The following is a 19734-nucleotide window of genomic DNA, read 5'->3' on the forward strand; positions in this document are numbered from 1 at the left end:
GCTGTAAACAAACCGGTGACTGACCATGGATCCCAAGTTTGGTTTGTCTTTTTTGTCTTTATTTGTTTTCTCTAAATAGGTTTGTCATGGTCAATTAATATGCTTTAATTGCTTGTCAACACTTGCACAAGTCTTCAAAAATCGACAGACTATTCCCATGCCCCCACTGGTTCTTTGAATTATTTTTTTCTAAGAATGCAGAGAAACATATTGCCCAAGTTGATATGCAGAGGTCGTTCGCCAATAGGTAAAGTTGCAAAAGTGAAACCGGAAACGGAAGTGTCTTTCGCAGAGGTCACCGAGAACTCGCGGTGGTTGCCGGGACGTCGGCGGACTGTGTGCCTGCGCCGAGCGAAGGTTCGTGTCCCCAGTGTCCGCTCTGGTGGCCCGGTCAGGAATGCGCGGTTGAGCGGCGTGTCGTGTGACAAAGTGACCGAGGACGCTGCGCCGCGCGAGGAGTCATGATTGCACTTTGTGGCTTTTATTAGTTTAGCATCGCCGTACGGCTCCGTGTTTGACTCGTCGAGCTAGCTGACGGTAGCCCTCTTCATTGATTCGCAGCACGCTAGGTGCCGAGCATACCGGCTATTAGCTAGCCTGCTAAGTAAGCTATTTTCCGAGCGCCGAGCATTTGGGACCGACTACCCGGCGGACCGACCGGGGAACACGACCGGCAGAGGAGGCGGGCGCCAGGCAGGCCGGCCGGCGGGGTCGGGAGAACGCGACGGGGTGGAAGTGTGTCAGGAGCGGCTGATGAGTTCAGACCAGAGCGGAGAGCCGCCGCTGCTGCAGGAGGAGGCTGACCCCGGACCGAAGACCGGTGGGGAGGACGAGCCACCGCCGACGGACGACGACGCAGGCTCCGGCGGCATGGTGAGTAAGGCCCGATAGCCAATCGCGTATCGCCCGCCCTATTATTGATCCAAATCAGAATCCTATCTATGTTCATACCGAGCACACTTTATTCCACAATATCACTACGTAGTTTCACATTGCAGCCCCATCGCGACGGACAGCTAGCTTAACGTTAGCTGCCCACCGGGAAGCTCATTAAGTCGATTGCTGACTAATCATGAGCTAATACGTTAGGAAGCTGCCGTGCCTAGGTGAGAAATGCTTTTATTTGGGGTCATGGATCCTCAGTCCAGAGCTTTCCCTCTCTGTGCGTCTCCCCCATCGTATCATTTTCATGTCAATCGAGTGAAGTTTGACGTTCATTCCCCGCGACCGTTAGCCGAATTGGTTGTCCTGCGGCTAAAGCTAGGCTAGCTCGCCGCTGTGACATGCGACGCGAGGAGCCGGCCTGCTGCCTGCGCAGCAGTCAGCTGACTCCACTCGGATGCCCCCGACACAGAGACACGCTTTGTCACTCGCCGTAGTGTTTGGGGGGGACTACATTGATAATGTGGCGAAATGGCGTCCAGCGAAGGGAGTTGGTTTCTTGCAACCAGCTGTTCATGTCAGGCTGGGAGGGCGGCGGGGGGCAAGGACCTCTGTTTGCAGGTGGTGACTGGCAATGTCATGAGAAAAATGACAGTGCGAGACATTTTCTTTTTCATTAACTCTATTTCGGGGTCATTTATTTCCAGGTGAACTGTTTCTGTTTTTTTGGGATATGATCATCAGGATTTTTGCATGAATTGAAAGTATAGAACCTTACACTTAGGACTGTGCTGGAATCCACGTATGTCCTGGAAATTCTGGACCGGATTTTCGCCTAATTGTTTCACATTAGTCCGGAGAAAAAACACCAGACACGCACAATAGTAATCAATAGTACTGTAAATGCTGGAGTTGTCCCTTCATTGACGTGGTCAGGCTGATTCGTCAATAAAGCGATCTCGCCTAAAAATGGTTATCCCAGAATGTGCTGAAGCGCTTACAACTGATGCTTCATTGAGTTTTCGGGGTGAATTTAGTGCTGACATAATTTTTATATTCACGTCTATTAAATAACATTCAATTTTCAGCCTTAGCTTTAACTCATCGCCTGCCATTACCAAGCTGGAAGGACACACTTTGCAGCGCTAGCAGATGTAGAGCATTTTGAGTTATCTTTCAAGGCCTTCGGAATTTTGTTTTATCACTGTTTGACTATGTAAACACAAGGTTGCCAAACGAAAGATTAGATTCTTTCATCGGGACACAAGTTTGTCTCTCTACCTTATTGTGGTTTTTAGTAAACTATCTTAACACCGGTTGCTCTCACCCAAAACATAGCCAAAATTATTTAGGAAATTGTTCACAATATTGAGAAAACAAGTTATACAAATATTGTTGCAGTAACTGAATACAAATAATCTGTTTAACATCACTGACTCCAGATCTGAAACAAGTGCAGTTATCACATACGTAACTCTGCTGAGACTAGGTCCTTACTGCAATATTCCTCCTCTCCAATTATTACTGTGATTCCTTCTATCACCATGATTCAGCAGTGTGTGCTTGCTTGTTATTGTGGCAGCTCAATGAATCCTTAACTATGTGCTCACTCACTTGTGGCTGTCTGACTACTGGTTGACAAAGTCCTTGATCAGATAATGCAGTGGCAGCACATTTAAATGACGAACATGGTTACTGAACCATCGCGGCCAAAACCGTGATTACGATGGGCCACCAAAGACTTGAAATACCTTTTTCAAATAAAACGTTGAATTGTTCTTCTAAAGACCCTAAATAACACTCTTTGTCCTGTTTTAAATGTGTAAATGTTTAATGTGTATATCTTTCAGATAATGCTGAGGGGCAAAAATTGGAAACTAGCATTAGCTATAAATGCTGTGAGGCTGCTCACTAGAAATATTTTCCTCGATTGTCCTTTTAGTAGCATCAGACCCATTCATATAAACCTGAAATGAAAATAAAACAGAATAACCTGAAATCACAGGCCCTTTAAAAACTAATTTCATTCGATTCCCTCCAAAAGTGAGTTTTATACTCTTTACATAGACACACTACATTTTTTTCTACTTTAAAGGTCACCTCGAAGGGCACGAGTTTGAATCCGAACGCTAAGGTGTGGCAGGAGATGCCTGTGACCCCCAGTGAGGCGGTGGCCAACAGTCCCCAATGGCCCCCTTCGGACCTTGGCGATGGTGAGTTTATGATTCTTGGGAAGCAAAATGAGCTCATAAATCTTCATGTAACTTCCCGCCATTGTTTCCAAATAAATCGATGGCAGCCAATGCCTTCCAAACTGATCCCCTGATCGACATTAATGTTTTGTTAGGGAATTTTCAGTGTAAAAGCTAATGGCTTCTTATGTTGAAGTGTTTTTGCGCAGTGTCACAGTCGAGTTGAGGCTTCAATCACAGTTGCCTGTCTGCACCTAACGCTTTCCAGGGTATGAAGAGCCGTCAAGTGCTAGTTACAAGCCCTACACCGTGGGATTCCCAGGCTCAGATGAAAGCAGCAGCCCAGCAAAAGCCGAGACAGCTGTCAATGGAATGGACCCTGCAGAATTGGCCTATTCACCTGCCAAGCTCCCCAATGTAGAGACCTCAGGTTTGATCTACGCCGCAACACACAGATCTAAGATAAAGTGGTAATGGAGGAATTTGTTTCATAACTGCTCCCTAAGATCTGTAAGTCTCACATAACCAGTTGTGTAAACGGGAGCACTGATTCATGGTATTTGTAAAATTGCAATATGAATATTTATTCATATGAATATTGTTCAGTTGCTGATGGTACACTTACTTGACTTTGGCGCAGGTGGCGTGGGATTGATTCCCGCTCAGAGGTGGTGTGATTGTTGTGCAAATGGTTGTGTATCTCTTTGTCCTCAATGACCTACTGGCAACCGGTAAAGCGTGTAGGGCACCTTTCATCTGAAGACCACTGGGACGGGCTCCGACAGCCTGCGACCATGACGAGAATGAGAATTGTCTTTCAGTCCCGTTGATAGCGCTGGACGTCCAGTCCATTTTTATCCGTAAAAGTTTGCAAAAAGGCATTTTTCCCCCACTACTTCTTGAGCCGTGGTTAAAATTAGGCCTTTTTAATGTAATTGGCTGAGAATTACCCTTTGGGAGTGATTAAATATTTGTAATTTGGAGATTTTATGCTGATACTTAGCTTTTTATCACCAACTAGATTTTATATGCAGTCTGAGATAACATTAGATTACAAAAATATCCATAAGATCTTTACTAACTCTACCTCTTCATTATTGGTCGGATTCTTTTTGCATTACTATTTTAGATGCCAAATCAGAAGATCAACCACTTTCAACGGAGAATCTACGAGAGACTCTAAAAAAGGAGCTTGAGTTTTATTTTTCGCGGTAAGAGTTTGCTAATTACAAAAGTGTGTCCAGTATGAAAATTGATAAACTCATTTTTTAAAAATTCTTTATTTTACATTTAGAGAGAATCTCTCGAAGGATCTGTATCTGATGTCCCAGATGGACAGTGACCAGTTTGTCCCTATTTGGACCATTGCCAGCATGGATGGCATCAAGGCTCTCACCAGTGACATGGACCTCATTTTGGATGTGTTAAAATGTAGGTGATGCATTTCAAACATATCACGCTAAATTGTTTGTTTAAGAAAATCTGAATTGACAATGTATCCCTCCAGCATCGCCGATGGTCCAAGTGGACGAGAAGGGAGAGAAAGTGCGCCCCAACCACAAACGGTGTATTATCATTCTGCGGGAGGTCCCTGAGACCACACCCGTTGAGGTAAATGTAATTCACAATAGAAGAAAAGATCGACTGGAAGCTTGTGAGCTAAGAAACTTAGTTTTTGCTGGACTAGAATAGTGTCATTACACATTCCCTTGGTGGATAGCTGTGGCACGCAACTGAAAATAATTTGCAATAATAAATAATTGAGAAGCACTGATCCAATCTAATAACAAAATACATTGCCGTTTTTGTCAAAATATAAAAATGTCGGGCTGAGATGAGTTGCAATCACAATTTTTAAAAAAAATGTGTGTATATATATCAACACTATATATATATATATATATATATATATATATATATATGTGTGTGTGTGTGTATATATATACAAATATATATATATATATATATACAAATATATATATATATATATACAAATATATATATATATATATATATATATATACAAATATATATATATATATATATATATATATATATATATATATATATATATATATATATATATATATATATATATATATATATATATATATATATATATATAAAAATATATATATAAATATAAATATAAATATAAATATAAAATCAACACTTCTCTGTGACTCAATTTTTAAAGGAAGTGGAGTCTCTGTTCCTCAACGGCAACTGTCCGAAGGTGATAAGTGTTGAGTTTGCACACAACAACAACTGGTACATCACATTCCAGTCGGACACTGATGCACAGCAGGTAAATTAATATTTTTGTTGTCTTTTTGTTCTATCGACAATCTCCTCTGCAATATGGATGACATTGTGTATCATATAATTTCATTTGTTTTAACAGGAATTTTATGTTAATTATCTCCCATGATTTTGACATTTCTTTATAAGACAGCCAATTGCATAAACGGGGAGTATAAATAAAAGGGGAGCACTCAGAGCAGACCTCAAATTCAGAGCATAGCCATATTTGGCAAAGTGGTTATCACAAAATTGCTTTTCTTACCTTTTTTTATCTTTTCCGTTTTATATTAAAAACAATCCTGCAAGTTTGATGATAATCCCTTTTTTTCATTCTCGAGTTATTCTGAAAAACAAGAATACAAACAAACAGAGGCGAATACATAACCTGGACGGTTGACTTTTTGGCTGCGACATTACATCACGAATATCAAAAGCCTATTAAAAAGATCTGATTGTACAACCAGTTTGCAAGGAATGTAGACACTGTTTTGTGCGTTGTTAGTGTACGTACCTTCATACTGATATAAACTACAAAATATTTGGATATTGATATACCTATGTGTACTAGACACGTGTATGTGTGTATTTCTGGATGGTGTAAACAAGCGACAGCCAAGTAGTACAGTTGCTGTAGTCACATTCACCTTCATACACTATTTATACCTTGTATAGCTACAGAAGTGTAGGGTGACTCAAGTCACTGTGGTTGAAGACAAAAACGTGCAAATTCATTTGCTCCTCATATGTGCGTCCACCACACAGACGCAATTTATTAAAAATTAAAAGGCCAATATCACAAGTAACAAAAAAAATATCAGCAATAGAAGTTTTATTTCATAGTATAGACATAGAGCCATAATCTTAATGACAGCACTTGTTAAAAAAGAGGAGTGGGGATCATTTAAGTTCTGCTCTATCCCCAGGCTTATGAGTACTTGCGAGAGGAAGTTAAAACATTTCAGGGAAAACCCATTATGGTGAGTAAAAACTATTGTCTTTTACTGTTTTTCTCTTTGAAGCTTTGTTTGATGGTTTTTCCCCCTTTCCTTTCTGTTTCCTCTCCCTTTTATTTATATTTTTTTTCAATGAACCCGCCATGACATGTTCATAGGCCAGGATAAAAGCCATCAATACATTCTTTGCAAAGAATGGCTACCGTAGCATGGAGAGCAGCCTTTACTCCCAGCAGACCCAGAGCCATTCCCAGTACAGCTCCCCTCTCTACATGCAGCATGTCTACCCCCAGCAACAGTACCCCGTCTATGGCATTGTGCCCCCTACCTGGGCCCCCTCACCCACGCCGTACTTTGAGACCCCTTTGGTGAGACACACTGCCTTCACGGTACCACACGCACAAACGCACAATCTACTCCCAGGATAATTCAAATTTTATCACTTCAGTTACAACATTCACATAGAAAAAGTAAGGCTTTACTGTCCCCTGTGAAAATCTTGATAGATTATATTGTTCAAATGCAGATAAAAGAATAAATGATGGGTCAACCCTATAAAAGGGACATTTTAGTTTCAATGTTTCAGTTAGACCCTGTGATGAGATCATGACGCATGGAGGGTGTTTGGTTGTGAAGTAACTGACTTTGGTCTCTATTTTGTTCTTTAAATATATATATATTTTTAAACTGTCTAATTCTAATCACGCTTTTCTTTCAAAGTCAGGCACTTCACTTCCTTCCCAATGACCCATGAGATTATGAGATCTGAGGGTCAAACTTGCATGATGTTTAGGACGCCCAAAAAGGGGGGACGGGAGTTGCACGATGGCCATTGCGCCATTGGCTCCTGAGCTATATACTTAAGTGTCAAAGGATATCCCATTTTTTTTAACCTTACCTAAGTCTAATCCAATTCAGGGGTTTCAATCAATTATTTCATGATATCCTTTGGACAATGATGTAAGCCAAAGTTACAAAGTCTGTCACCATTTGATTCGATTAAAGGGTCTTCAATTGAGTTAATGCAATATTATATACACATAACACAATCAGTTGCATTTCACCTTCACTAAAGAGCAAATACGACAATTTCGTTTCCAAAATTCCTATAGTTTAAACATTATTTTGTTGTTGTTGATATTTTTAATATATGGCTCTATCCCTACAGGCACCATTTCCCAACAGTAGTTTTGTGAATGGATATGGGTCTGGACACTACAAAACGGGATCTGGTTCTCTTACAATCACCAGGCCTTTCCACAGAAATCGGTAAGGCTTGTGTTTGACTTGTCTTACAAATAAGTGCAGTCGATCATGTTGAACATTACATCATCTGCAATGACCACGAGATACATTGATCCCACCAGGGAACTGTATCTTACTCCCTGTCTTCTTGATATCCCCACAGTGTCCCCCTCTATTCAAGAAAGAATGTTATAAATGCCTTCAGGTACCGATATTATATTTCACAATAAGCTTCATTGCAACCTCTCATCCTCCCATTCTACTCCTTATTATATGAATAGGTGTCATGTAGCGGTAAATGGTACTCAATCAGTTAAGTCGTGATAAAATAAGACCTAAAAACTAGCTTTCCCAGTTATTACCCCAATGCAGCGTCTTATGTTTTCCCTTTCATCTTAATTACTATACCATCCGTTTTGTTTTTCCATCATTCTTTTTTTTCCCCCCAAAGCGGTTTACCTGATCAGCAATTGTTAATGAGCACTTGTATAATCTGCTGTGAAATGCTGTAACAGTTGCAAATGGAATGTTGCTGTATATCAAGATAAAAACATTGAACAGGGTTATTAATATTTTCATGATAGTACTGAAAGTATCATCAACCAAACAACCACTTAAAAACATTTTTCGTAGTAAAAGGAAAAAAAGGCAACCTGTTTGCCTTTTTTTTTGTGTGAAAAGTGCGGATGGAAGGACAAGTCTCATTTCAGATTTTTTTCATTTAATTGTTTGCATTTTCCTTCAGGTTTTATAACTTAAATTTATAAAAGATATAGTAGCTTAAGTTAGATCCCTGTTGACGTGCAGATAAAACATTCATGAGACACTTGTTTTATGCAGCCTTTTTTCAGTATGTGGGGTAAAATAAACAAAAAATGCCAGGTTCTGGCATTTTAAAAATATCACATAAGTCTACTCCACAGCCAGACCCGATGATGAAATCATGACGCATAGAGGGAGACGGAGGTGGGAGGTAACTTGCTTTGTCTTTCTTTCTCTCTATCTCACTCTCACTTACTCACTCTTTTCTTCTTTGACAAAGTGGGACACTTCCCTCCATCCATCCCAATGAGCATTAAGATTATGAGATCTGAGGGTCAGAGAATGCTGAGTAGACCAGTGCATGCTTTTGCAGTTTTTTTGTCATCTGCATTGAAAGTGTAATTTTTAATGTGCTCTTGACAAATGTATAAATGTGGTCTTCTGTGTGTAATTGGTTCCTGCCTCTACCAATAACAATCAGGTTTGTTTAGGAAAAAAACCCTCTGTGTTGTGGGTTGCCATTTTTTCCAATAAAATGTAAACTTGCTAGTTAGCTTTTGCCAGACAGTTCCTCAAGTGGTGTGCAAGCATATTTTAATTTATAGACATTTACCTTCAAATTGGCTAAACACCCTGCATATCGACATTGCAACCTGAAGTGTTGTCAGATTTCTGTCATGCTAATTAAATTACTGTTTGAAATAAATAGCTTGTAGATTATTTGATTTAAAAAATGCCACAATGTTTAGTGGATGAGTTACTTTTTAAAAAGGCATCCAAATTGGAGGTGTACATGCAGATGCGGGGGAAAATTAGGTATAAAATTTAGTAACAAGCTCATGCTATATTAAATCCTGATACAAGGCTTGGCTCTGAGTTAAAATTTAAATTTGTGAATGGTGACCTGGATATGTGTGGGATAACTCTCACAAATATTGTGTTAAAATGGTAAATGGAGTTACAATTCTGACACCGTTCCACCTTCAAGGAACTCAAAGCTCTTTAACATCTCTTCTCTTTTATGGTGTTCACTATCATGCTGAAGCATATTTAGACAAGGTCACCAGTTTGGGGAATGGAACCCATGTTTATTTCCACCAAAAACACACTTAACGAACCTTTCAGATGGATTTTTGAATCCTCACTCGGGTTGTGCAGCATAATTTTGCGATTATATCAAAGAATCGATTTTTTTAACACCCCTAGAAAAAATATACATAGAAAATGCAGGGTTGCGCTTTTTTGTGCTTTACCAAGTCATTCCATCGCCCATTTTTGTAATTTTAAAAAAATATCTATTTTTTTTTATTTTTTGCAACTTTAAGTTGTTGTTAACAAGGTGAAGCTGAAACATTGGTTGAAAACTAACCACCACATATGTAGAAAGTGCCTTGTCTGCGACTGATGTGCTCATTTTCCATAGAAACCACGTGAAACCACCGGTGAGGATGGACGAGTTGGCTCCCACATCCATCACACCGGTCCCACTGGAGGGTCTGAGCGGTCTGCGTAGTCCACAGTCTCTTGTCCCCTCCAATCCTGCACAGGCTGCCTCTGACCTGAGCGCCATGTTCTCACACTTATCTTCCTCATCCTCCTCCTTGGATCCAAATGATGACAGTAACATGGCTGGACGTGGAAGGTATTCCATTTAAACGGGGAGAGCCGCAACTAATTATAATGTTTTAGTGCTACTGACATCATGTTATCCAATTAGTTAATAAAGGGGTTGAAAACAAACAGTTCTTGTTATGCAAATACGAACCCTCACCGAGTTACTCTTTATTTTCATTTTAGACGGACTACTTTTTACAGAGGAACACGTAGAAGACGAGAAGATGACAGAATGACGGTATACATTCATTCTAATATTGGACACTCACCGAGTATGCCATTTTACTGATGGCATCGATTTGGCCACATTTCCCCGCAGAGGCCTGTACCGCTTGCCGAGGTTAAGGTTTCACCTCCCAAGTTTGACTTGGCTACTACCAATTTTCCACCTCTTCCCGGCTGCGTGGTCAGTACTCAAGAAGAGCCCGTGCTTGAGAACCGAATGTCGGATGTTGTTCGCGGTTTGTACAGGGACAAGGTAAGAACAAAAGGTACATCGTCAGTGGCGCCTCCAAGTTTGAACGCAGTCCACTCTGTGACTTCTACAACTACACTTACAATTGCCATCCATTAGTTTTGTAGGAATACTTCCTTTTTGAGCCCAAACTGTAATAAAACTTTTAAAAGAAGCTTATTGTGCATTAAAAACCTCTGGCGCCATCAGTGGCAGCCATATAAGGGACAGTTTAGTTTTGATGTTTCAGTTAGACCCTGTGATGACATCATGACGCATGGAGGGTGTTTGGTTGTGAAGTAACTGGCTTTGGTCTCTATTTTGTTCTTTAAATATATATATGTTTTAAACTGTCTAATTCTAATCACTTTTTTCTTTCAAAGTCAGGCACTTCGCTCCCTTCCCAATGACCCATGAGATTATGAGATCTGAGGGTCAAACTTGCATGATGTTTCCGATGCCCAAAAAGGGGCGACGGGAGTTGCACGATGGCCATTCAACATTGGCTCCGGAGCTCTATACTTAAGTGTCAAGGGATATCCCTTTTTTAACCTAACCTAAATCTAATCCAATTCAGTGGTTTCAATCAATGATTTCATGATATCCTTTGGACAATGAAATGGTATAAGCCAAAATTACAAAGTCTGTCACAATTAAAAACCTCTAATGAGGGTCGAAAGTCTGTATTCTTTGAAATCTGTTGAGTATCTCATTAAGTGGCATTTTTTTTTCCTTCTATGCGGCATTCAATCTTCAAGGCACCACTTCACAACACTGGTTGTGTGGGAATTAGAGGGTTAAACATCCCTACTTTTAATTTTACAGATAGAAGCAGTAAGTAAAGAAAGCAATACAAGTCCAGCTGTGGTCACAGAGGATGCTTCAGCATGCTCAAATCCAAATCCGACCGCTGCCAAGTTTGTCGCGCAACCACTTGCACCACTGGGCCCAAGGTAAGTAATGTACACTGAGTCCAGTAGCGTAGACAGCTACCTCAGCATTGCTGGAGGTGTAACAGGCTTTTGTCTGGACACGACAGCAGGATTCGGGAGAAGAAGGTCGAGCAACCGGAACCGGTTGTCCCTAAAGTGATCGCCAGTGTGCCTCCTGAAAGCCCCGTGAGCCCCGCCTCGTCCACACAAGCCTTGCCTAGCTGGAAGCCTCTGGCGCCGCCTGCTGCCTCCACCCCATTGAAACCCAGCACACCCCCGCCTCTTCCTGCTGCTGTTCCTGCGCCGGCACAGGTTAGTTTCTGGAAGCGCTTACTGGCAGCCCAAAAAAAAAAAAAAATTCAAAAGGAATGAGGAATTGGCTGCCACCTGCAATGATGGATATCCAATCCATTTTAATTTGCACAATGAGTTACCCCTGGTTTACTCTGAAGCCACAAATTGATCAACCACAAAAAATGTTTCCGGGTAAAAGTGCTATCTACATAGTCTTGTATTAACAATGACGGTAATCCCTCGAATATCGGGGATAATGTAGACCAGACATGGCCGCAATAATCGAAAAATCGCGAAATAGAGTCCCCCCTATTATAACTTTTTTTTCCCCTTCAGTGCTGAGTCCTAGTTGCAAGATTGGCTTCCGCTTGCGAGTTTCAGCATGTATTTTCACATTTTTATGAACAAAAATAATAATAATAATTAATAGCGGGAAAAAATCGCAAACTAATGAATTCGCGATAGGTGTAGACGCAATAATCGAGGGATTAGTGTAGTGGTAGACAGCCAAAGTTGCTTTCAAAAATCAAACTGGTTTTATCACACAGTATCGTTTGCATATTACCACTTACAACCACTGTCATGTTCCATTCCCCTCGTTTAGGAGCCTCGTAAACTCAGCTACGCCGAGGTGTGCCAACGGCCCGCAGCCCCGGCCCCTGCCCCGGTCCCGACCCCCTGCAGCGCGGCAGCCGGCCAGCCTTTGCGTGAGTTGCGCGTGAATAAGTCGGAGGAGCCCGGCACGGGCGGCGCGCCCGGGGACAAGCCGGAGCGAAGCCAAGACAGAGAGACGGCGCGAGAGTGGAAAGACGGCCGCTTCGCGCGCGACCCCAAGGGCCACTTCCGCAGCAATGGGCCCCGGGGCACCGGGGGCCTGAAGTTCCGAGAGCAGAGGCGGCCGCCTCTTGCTCGACGCCACTCTCCGCAGGGAGCTTACAGGCACGCCGGCAAAGAGCAGAATATCCCGCCAGTATCGCCAAAGTAAAGGATAAGAAAACTATGAATAGAAAAAGATGTATGAAAATCTACATGGATATGTCTAATTATATACAAACGAATAACATAAAAGCAACAACATCATGGTAGCTACCTTCCCCCTGGAACTTGTCCGCACGGCGGCACATGGTGCGTGGGTTAATGACACCCGACGAACTGAAACGAATGGACGTACTTTTGGAAGGCGTCGTGCTCGAAAGAATAGACTTTCCGTGGAGGTCGTCTTATTTGTGCTCGCCTTGGGAGAGGTAGGGTTCTGGCGCCCTGTACGTGGGCCTCTACCACCTTTTGATTTTAAGAACAATATGCACTAAAAGAAGAGATCATGCATATGTCATGTACATAAACAAAGATATCACTAACAATGAGCTGTGCTTTGGTTTGCAAGTATGACTGAGAAAGGGTTGACTGTTTTTGCATTGATTGTTCTAGAAAGAAAGCGATTGACGTGTTTAACGAGACAGAGACAGAGAGAAATGTCCTCAGAATGGAAGCTGTAGTCAATGACACAGTTGTCTGATTTCAATTCACTTTCGGCTTGCTTAAAAGATGCGTCGGTCAAATATCAAGGTAGCCATTCTGAGTTTTGCTCGTCGGTCCAGATCTCCGTTTACACGATTGTTCAAATGTGCGGCGAACTGCCAACCATGTGAAACTGCTCGCGGTGAGGGGGTGCGTGATCTGCGCTTTAGCTGGTGTGCACAGCACCAAAGTTGGCTGGGCCTCAGCTTATGTTTGGATGTATATTAGTCATTGTCAGCGGCCGGAGATCACGGCGCTCTCATACGTCGTTAAGTGGACGTTTCAACCCAGGGTTAGGGTGATCAAAAGTTGATTTTGATGAAATGATAGAGGTATAGTTGGCTGCGCTGTTAGTTCTTACAAACCTTCACTAGATGTGTGGGAGATTTTATTAGCTTGTACTGCGGTTCTGACAGCAGGGATCCACCTGATTGTGCTTTTTAGGGTGAGTTTGCTTCTTTTTTTGTTTTTCATTTTGAAAAAAAAAAGTTAACTTTAGAATGTTGAGGTTTGAGCTCACTGTATGTATTGCTTTTTAAATATTTATTATCCTTTTGTTGCGCAAGGCTTTTCTCAAGAGCTTGGTAGGGTGGTTTCCCCAAAGTTGTCAAATCACAATGACAAAACCAAATGGAATCGTGCTGCGTAATGATGATGAACCAGTCAACATGCCAGCGAAAGGGATGTACGTACGTGATATTTGACGCTTGGGGTGTATAGGCGCAGTATAAGAGTAATCAATCACTGGAGCTGCCATTTGGTTTTCACCAATGAGTTGAATTAACAAAAATTGCACTAACGTCCAAATACATCTGCTCGTGGAAAATGTGAATTTTTTTTTAATAGTGTTTGCTTGACAGCCAGAAAAAGACTACCACAACCCCGTCCTTATGTTTGGCTTACTTTGTTGATTTTGTTTTTGGGGTTGGGATTGTAAAAGGAAATATACTTAACTGATCAAATGTGTTTGAGACACAATCCTAGAACTGTAAGAAATGTCACCCAAAAAAAAAATATTTTGATTTGGCTTCACTGTGTTCTTTCTTTGTCTTTTGGTTAAATGATTACTGTCACAATAAAATGGATGGTAACTCAATATTTTGTTCATATGAATTCTGAATGGAAAAAAAATGACTAAGGCACGGGCTATGTTCAGGACCGTAAACTTCATCACATGATGACCTCTAGTTTTGGGATATTAAGGAACAGGATGAACCCACAAACAATAAACGAATATAATCGTGGAAATGTGTATTGTTGTAGGAGTACAGTTGGCTTGGATGTTGGAAGTTGATTAATAATAGTCTTAAAAACTAGAGGACCACTCCGAGAGAGCAAAGTAGTGCCTCAGCAGACAAATTCTTTGTAGAGTCATCACTCTCCTTTGCCCCAAAATGTTATCACAATTTATTTTCTCGTTAAATAAGCATTTGAGAAAATGGCTCATCTGCCATCAAGCTATCACATTACTTTCTGACGCCAGATATATTTGACCTTGTAACCCCTAAATTTAATCACCTCTTCCGTTTGATATTACAAACATATTCTACAAGTTTTATTATAACCCCTTAGCTCGATCTTGAGTTATCTAGGACAAAACACTGACAAATAAACAGCCATAGGAAGCAACCATCAGAGGACCACTATTGCTGTCAAAGGCACAACCATTAAGATATTTTAAAAAATATATATCATTGTCTAGTGTTTAGTTATTGTCTATTGTCAAAGGCACAACCCTTTAAAAAAGAATACAAATAAAATGTAATTACGTATATTTTTCAAAATGTGCAGTTCAGTAATGATCCAATCCGAGCTGAGCAGCGGAGGAACATGGGGCGTGGTAACACGTGACGTTGACGTCATGTTTTTCCTCTGTCAACCCGAGTAGCAAACAAACGGTGCACCGAGCAGACAGCTTTCCAAACGCGTCCATTCACTCTTCCCGAAAGGTACGTTTTCTCATTAAAACGTTGTCTTGTTTCTAGCCGAAGACAGGTGTGTCGCTAGTGTTCCGAATGAATGTCATTCGGATTTTCTTCCCCCCCCCCCAGTGACGGCTTCTACATGCTACCAACGAGAGCTAGTTAGTTAGCTAGCTTGCGAGCTAGCGATGTGTAGGGTCCGGAATTGCAAAAATAGCCGAGACTAGTTTCAAAATGAGCATGTCAATTCGTGCTTTCACCGTGGGTGCTATGTGAAAATCAAACGCCCTTGCTAGATAGGAGCTAGCCATGTTTTTTTTAATTAATGAGCCAACCCAAAGTCAATATCAAGTGGATGGGCATCGCCCCTGTCACATTGGGCTTGACGCTGCGTGTTTCCAAATTACTATTACTCTCTATATTTTACTCATTTAAATCCATCGACGTTGAATAAATGATATCTTATAAGTGAATGAGTCAACTACTAGCGTTTGAACTGGGCGGATCCAGCGGCAATGAATGAGTTAAATTAAAAATGAAGGCTTGGTTTATTTTCCATATTTAAAGTGGCCCTTGAGCATTGAAGTTGTTGACACAGCCTTTGCCGTCTTTTTACCCCTGTAACTGTTGCAAATCTTTCTGCATGTTTTCCGCAGTGTCACCCTTGCACGGGTGCGATGGTCTTCAGTAACACATGAGCTCTACTATGTGGTACATCATGCAAAGCATTCAAAGTAAATACTCCCTGTCTGAGCGGCTCATCCGCACCATCGCCGCCATCCGTTCCTTCCCGCATGACAACGTGGAAGATCTCATCCGCAAGGTAGCCCGCCCGTGTTTCTGTTCCATCAATTCCAAATGTGTTTTTTTTCTCTCTTGTTGACGGATGTTGTTCATATATGACGTTAAGGGCGCCGATGTGAACCGAATGCACGGCACGCTCAAGCCCCTGCACTGCGCCTGCATGGTTGCTGATGCCGAATGTGTGGAGCTGCTGTTGGAGAAGGGGGCAGAGGTATGTGTGGCACACATGACAGTACACCTAGATGGGTAGGCAGGCCCCCCAGAGACCCAACCGCTCTTCACATCCGGTTCGTTCTGACGTCACCGACGGTTTGGTTTGTCGAGGTATTTTTGTTCAAATTGCTTGACAATAAAGTAAATTTAATTTCACCTTTACATGTATATTTATATATTTTTTCCAATTCATTATCCGAGCTGCGCATCTTCACAAGGGTCGCAGGGGTGTGGCAGCTCTCAAAATTATATTAATGAGAGAGAGAGAGTTTAATATCTAAATATCTACTGTTGAAACCAGCTCTCAAAATTATATTCACCCGGGCGACCAAACGTCCGGGCGACCAAACGTCCGGGCGACCAAACGTCCGGGCACGACGTTCAGGCAACACCCTTTAGGAATATGCAATCCAGCAGACGATCCTTTCGATTTATACCTGTCAAGTTGTTGTCCCAGCCAAAAACAGGAAGTAGGCAGGGTACACACTGAATTGGTTGTCAGGCAGTCTTCCATATATTTCTATCATTTATTAAATATTAACTAGTTAGAACAAATTGCAAACCGGTTGTGGTCTGAGATACATTGCCGGTGCTGCACTTTCAATCCCTTTATAGAACAATAGGTAACAAAAGAGGGTGGCTAATGGACAGCCATTTAAGAGCCAGAAGTTTTCCGACACTTCCCGCAAGGCAGGCTTGTCATTTAAAGTCACACATTTTAAAGGAAAAGGAAGGGATGGACGTCCGATCCATTTGAACGGAGTGTGAATGATAACTACCAGTTTAAGTCCTTAACGTTACGTTTTAATCGCGTATATTACCGTATTTTCTCGCCGTATTTGCTGCTCAAAAGAATGATGACTGAATCGAGGGTATGTCTTATATGCGCACAAATTAGACTTGACATGCACAAGACAATGCGGCCGATACGGTCATTTATTTTAAAATCGAGAAAAGATAAACAGATAAAATGCTTGACAAAATTTATTATGATGTCTATGAATGAAATTCAAGAAAATAAAATATAGCGTATCTTGCATGAAAAACTCACTTGTGCCTGCCATTGCTCGCTCAGGGCGCCGTCATCTTACCTAGGGATGACAAATGAGACCGCTGCAAACACACTGTGGTTGTACTGCTCACGTGACTTCCTTTTTTAATTTGCCTACGTGCATTGTTTTTTTTTTTTCTGCCCCCTGTTGGTCTGGAGGGGGCAGACGTATCTTCCGCTTAGTTGACTTGACAATACCGTATCTCTGAAATACCACGTGCGATGATTTTTCTCAAGATTTTCCCTTCAAAGTAACACATTTGTACTCCCTATTAAAACCATGAACGTGGAGGTGAAAATTGTGAATCGGGGCGCCTTACACGAGAGAAATTGTAAAATTCAACAATTTCAGAGCAATTTTAAGGGTACGGCTTATACGCGGAGGCAGCTAATATGCAATAAAATACGGTAATCCAAAGGATCACACTACCCTACTTGAAAGGAATGTGGAAAGTGCCTTAAACTGCAACGTGACACATGCCATACTCTGGAAAAAGGCAGTTGTGATTTAAAATCCTCCCCTTGTGTACCCCTCCCTCATCTGTCAGGTGAACGCCTTAGATGGCTACAACCGGACGGCGCTCCATTATGCTGCAGAGAAGGACGAGAGCTGCGTGGAGATCCTCTTAGAGTACGGGGCCCAGCCCAACGCTCTGGACGGCAACAAAGACACGCCGCTCCACTGGGCCGCCTTCAAAGACAACCCGGAGTGCGTGAGAGCGCTGCTCGATAGCGGGGCTTGCCCCAACGCCCGTGACTACAACAGTGACACGCCGCTCAGCTGGGCCGCCATGAAGGGCAACCTGGAAAGCGTCAAAGTGCTTTTGGACTACGGCGCGCGGGTGCACGTGACCAACCTGAAGGGCCAGACGCCCATCTCGCGACTCGTGGCGCTCTTGGCGCGCGGCCTGGGCACCGAGCAGGAGGAGGAGTGCCTGGACCTGTTGTGCCGAGCGGCCGGGCGCTTCCAGATCCGCCGGGCCGACGGCACGCTTCCCAAGGAGCTCAGCAAGGATCCACAGCTGCTGGCCAGGCTGACCGGCATGGCGGCCCAAGCGCCCTCGCTGCGCTCTCTGGCGCGCTGTGCCGTCAGGCGGAGTCTGGGCGTGCGCTTCCTGCCCGCCGCCGTCAAAGAGCTTCCATTACCAGAGACCATCAAGGAGTATCTACTCCTCAGAGACTAAGAAGTTATTGGTTGGCGTTGGCGGTGACGGCAACGGCAACGCTCGTCTCCTCGCTTTTAAAGAGACACGACCGTCTCTCATGCCCCTTTTCACACTGTTCCATACTATGGAGCGTAGGTGGAATGATTGTTCTTTTTTTCATGAATTAGTTGAAATCAGTATAACAAGAGTAAATCACATCTGGGAAGGTGGAACTTATATTTTTTAATATAAAAAAAGTCATTACCTCAAATAAAGGTTACGTTTTAACCCTAACGAAACATAATTGGACATTTTATAGACCAAAAAAAAGTCGGCACAGTGGAAAAGGGGTATGACACAGGCATTTGTCATGTCAAGTCGCTTTTAGTGGTGTGTTGTCACAAGCAGTAAAGTTCATTTGTGTTATAAGAATGGCACGCTGCACCAGTAAAAACATTGATATTATAGTTCACGTATGCGCCACCAGAATTCCGAGCACTTGAAAAGAATGAGGAGAGGGTTTCACGTTGTCCCATGGAACTACACTATTACTATGGAAAGAAACAAATGGGAACAGTTGTAATTGGTTGGTTTTTGTTTTTTCTTTTTATCTTTTTTTTGTCAATTGGAACGGGCACATAAGTCTGACGTGATGTAACATGACAACATGCCTGCTGTTCTGTGCGCTTTTCAAAGTGGAGCAAAGTTGTCCTGGAGCAACTGTTTTTGTGACACGCTGTTCACGATGTCTGTTAGTGTTTTTTTTTTATCTAAGACTTTTTTATTTTTGTTTAACTTTAACTTTTAACAATGTAACAAATTTCAGTTACAGATTTTTTTTAAAAATTCACATAATATGCTTTGTAAAATGTATCCAGGTTGAAAATGGAGGATTTTGTGTTGTGGTGCTGCAGATGTATAATCCAGTTAAAATTGCATCTTGTTTACGCTTGCAAAAGTGCTTCTTTCTGGGGTTGGGCTCTTTGAACATATTTTGTTATTTTACGCTCATCGTTCATTGTATGTCCTCCAAAAAAAGTCTTAAAAACTATTCTTCAAATGTTTTGGTTAGATTACAAATAGATTAACAATTTATTAATAATCATATAGTAGCTCCTTCACTTCCCTGCTGGAAAGCAGGTTGTGGGACCTTCCAATACATGGAGACATCCTGGAAATATTTACTTAGTAATAAATAGTGGAAAATTGATTTTAAAAAATGTATTTTTAAACCCTATTACTGCTATTGATGGAAATATCCATTTTAATTGGGGCTCTTCCAGTTGAAATGAATTTGACATCTATCGTCGTCAATGATACTGAAATATGATCAATCATTCACAATGAGCCAACAGCACTAACGTAATTCGCCAAACTGGAAGAGCGTGAAATCGGCTGCAGTTGTGACGTCAAACTGCGATAGTTCGTAAAAATGTATTACCATCAAGT

The 19734-nt window shown here is 41.9% G+C and overlaps 2 protein-coding genes across 3 annotated transcripts; both read left to right on the forward strand.

Annotated features, from left to right (window-relative positions):
• Nucleotides 1–264: 264 nt before the first annotated feature.
• Nucleotides 265–14246, forward strand: larp4aa (La ribonucleoprotein 4Aa). Of its 2 annotated transcripts, XM_077600450.1 has the most exons (17): nucleotides 265–873; nucleotides 2978–3095; nucleotides 3343–3504; nucleotides 4204–4285; nucleotides 4369–4505; nucleotides 4582–4685; nucleotides 5272–5382; nucleotides 6302–6355; nucleotides 6490–6699; nucleotides 7500–7600; nucleotides 7740–7781; nucleotides 9762–9980; nucleotides 10136–10190; nucleotides 10272–10430; nucleotides 11232–11359; nucleotides 11446–11650; nucleotides 12237–14246. In XM_077600450.1, the coding sequence occupies exons 1-17, from the start codon at nucleotides 754–756 to the stop codon at nucleotides 12615–12617; spliced, it is 2388 nt and encodes a 795-aa protein (XP_077456576.1). In that variant the 5' UTR covers nucleotides 265–753; the 3' UTR covers nucleotides 12618–14246. The 2 variants fall into 2 exon arrangements, with proteins under 2 accessions (XP_077456576.1, XP_077456584.1); XM_077600458.1 differs by lacking the exon at nucleotides 7740–7781.
• Nucleotides 14247–14956: 710 nt separating this feature from the next.
• asb8 (ankyrin repeat and SOCS box containing 8) lies at nucleotides 14957–19243 on the forward strand. Its single transcript, XM_077613966.1, has 4 exons — nucleotides 14957–15099; nucleotides 15729–15895; nucleotides 15983–16087; nucleotides 17689–19243. The coding sequence occupies exons 2-4, from the start codon at nucleotides 15767–15769 to the stop codon at nucleotides 18322–18324; spliced, it is 870 nt and encodes a 289-aa protein (XP_077470092.1). The 5' UTR covers nucleotides 14957–15099; nucleotides 15729–15766; the 3' UTR covers nucleotides 18325–19243.
• The last annotated feature ends 491 nt before the right edge of the window (nucleotides 19244–19734 follow it).

This window comes from Stigmatopora argus, chromosome 1 (assembly GCF_051989625.1).
Source record: "Stigmatopora argus isolate UIUO_Sarg chromosome 1, RoL_Sarg_1.0, whole genome shotgun sequence".
Taxonomy (NCBI): domain Eukaryota; kingdom Metazoa; phylum Chordata; class Actinopteri; order Syngnathiformes; family Syngnathidae; genus Stigmatopora; species Stigmatopora argus.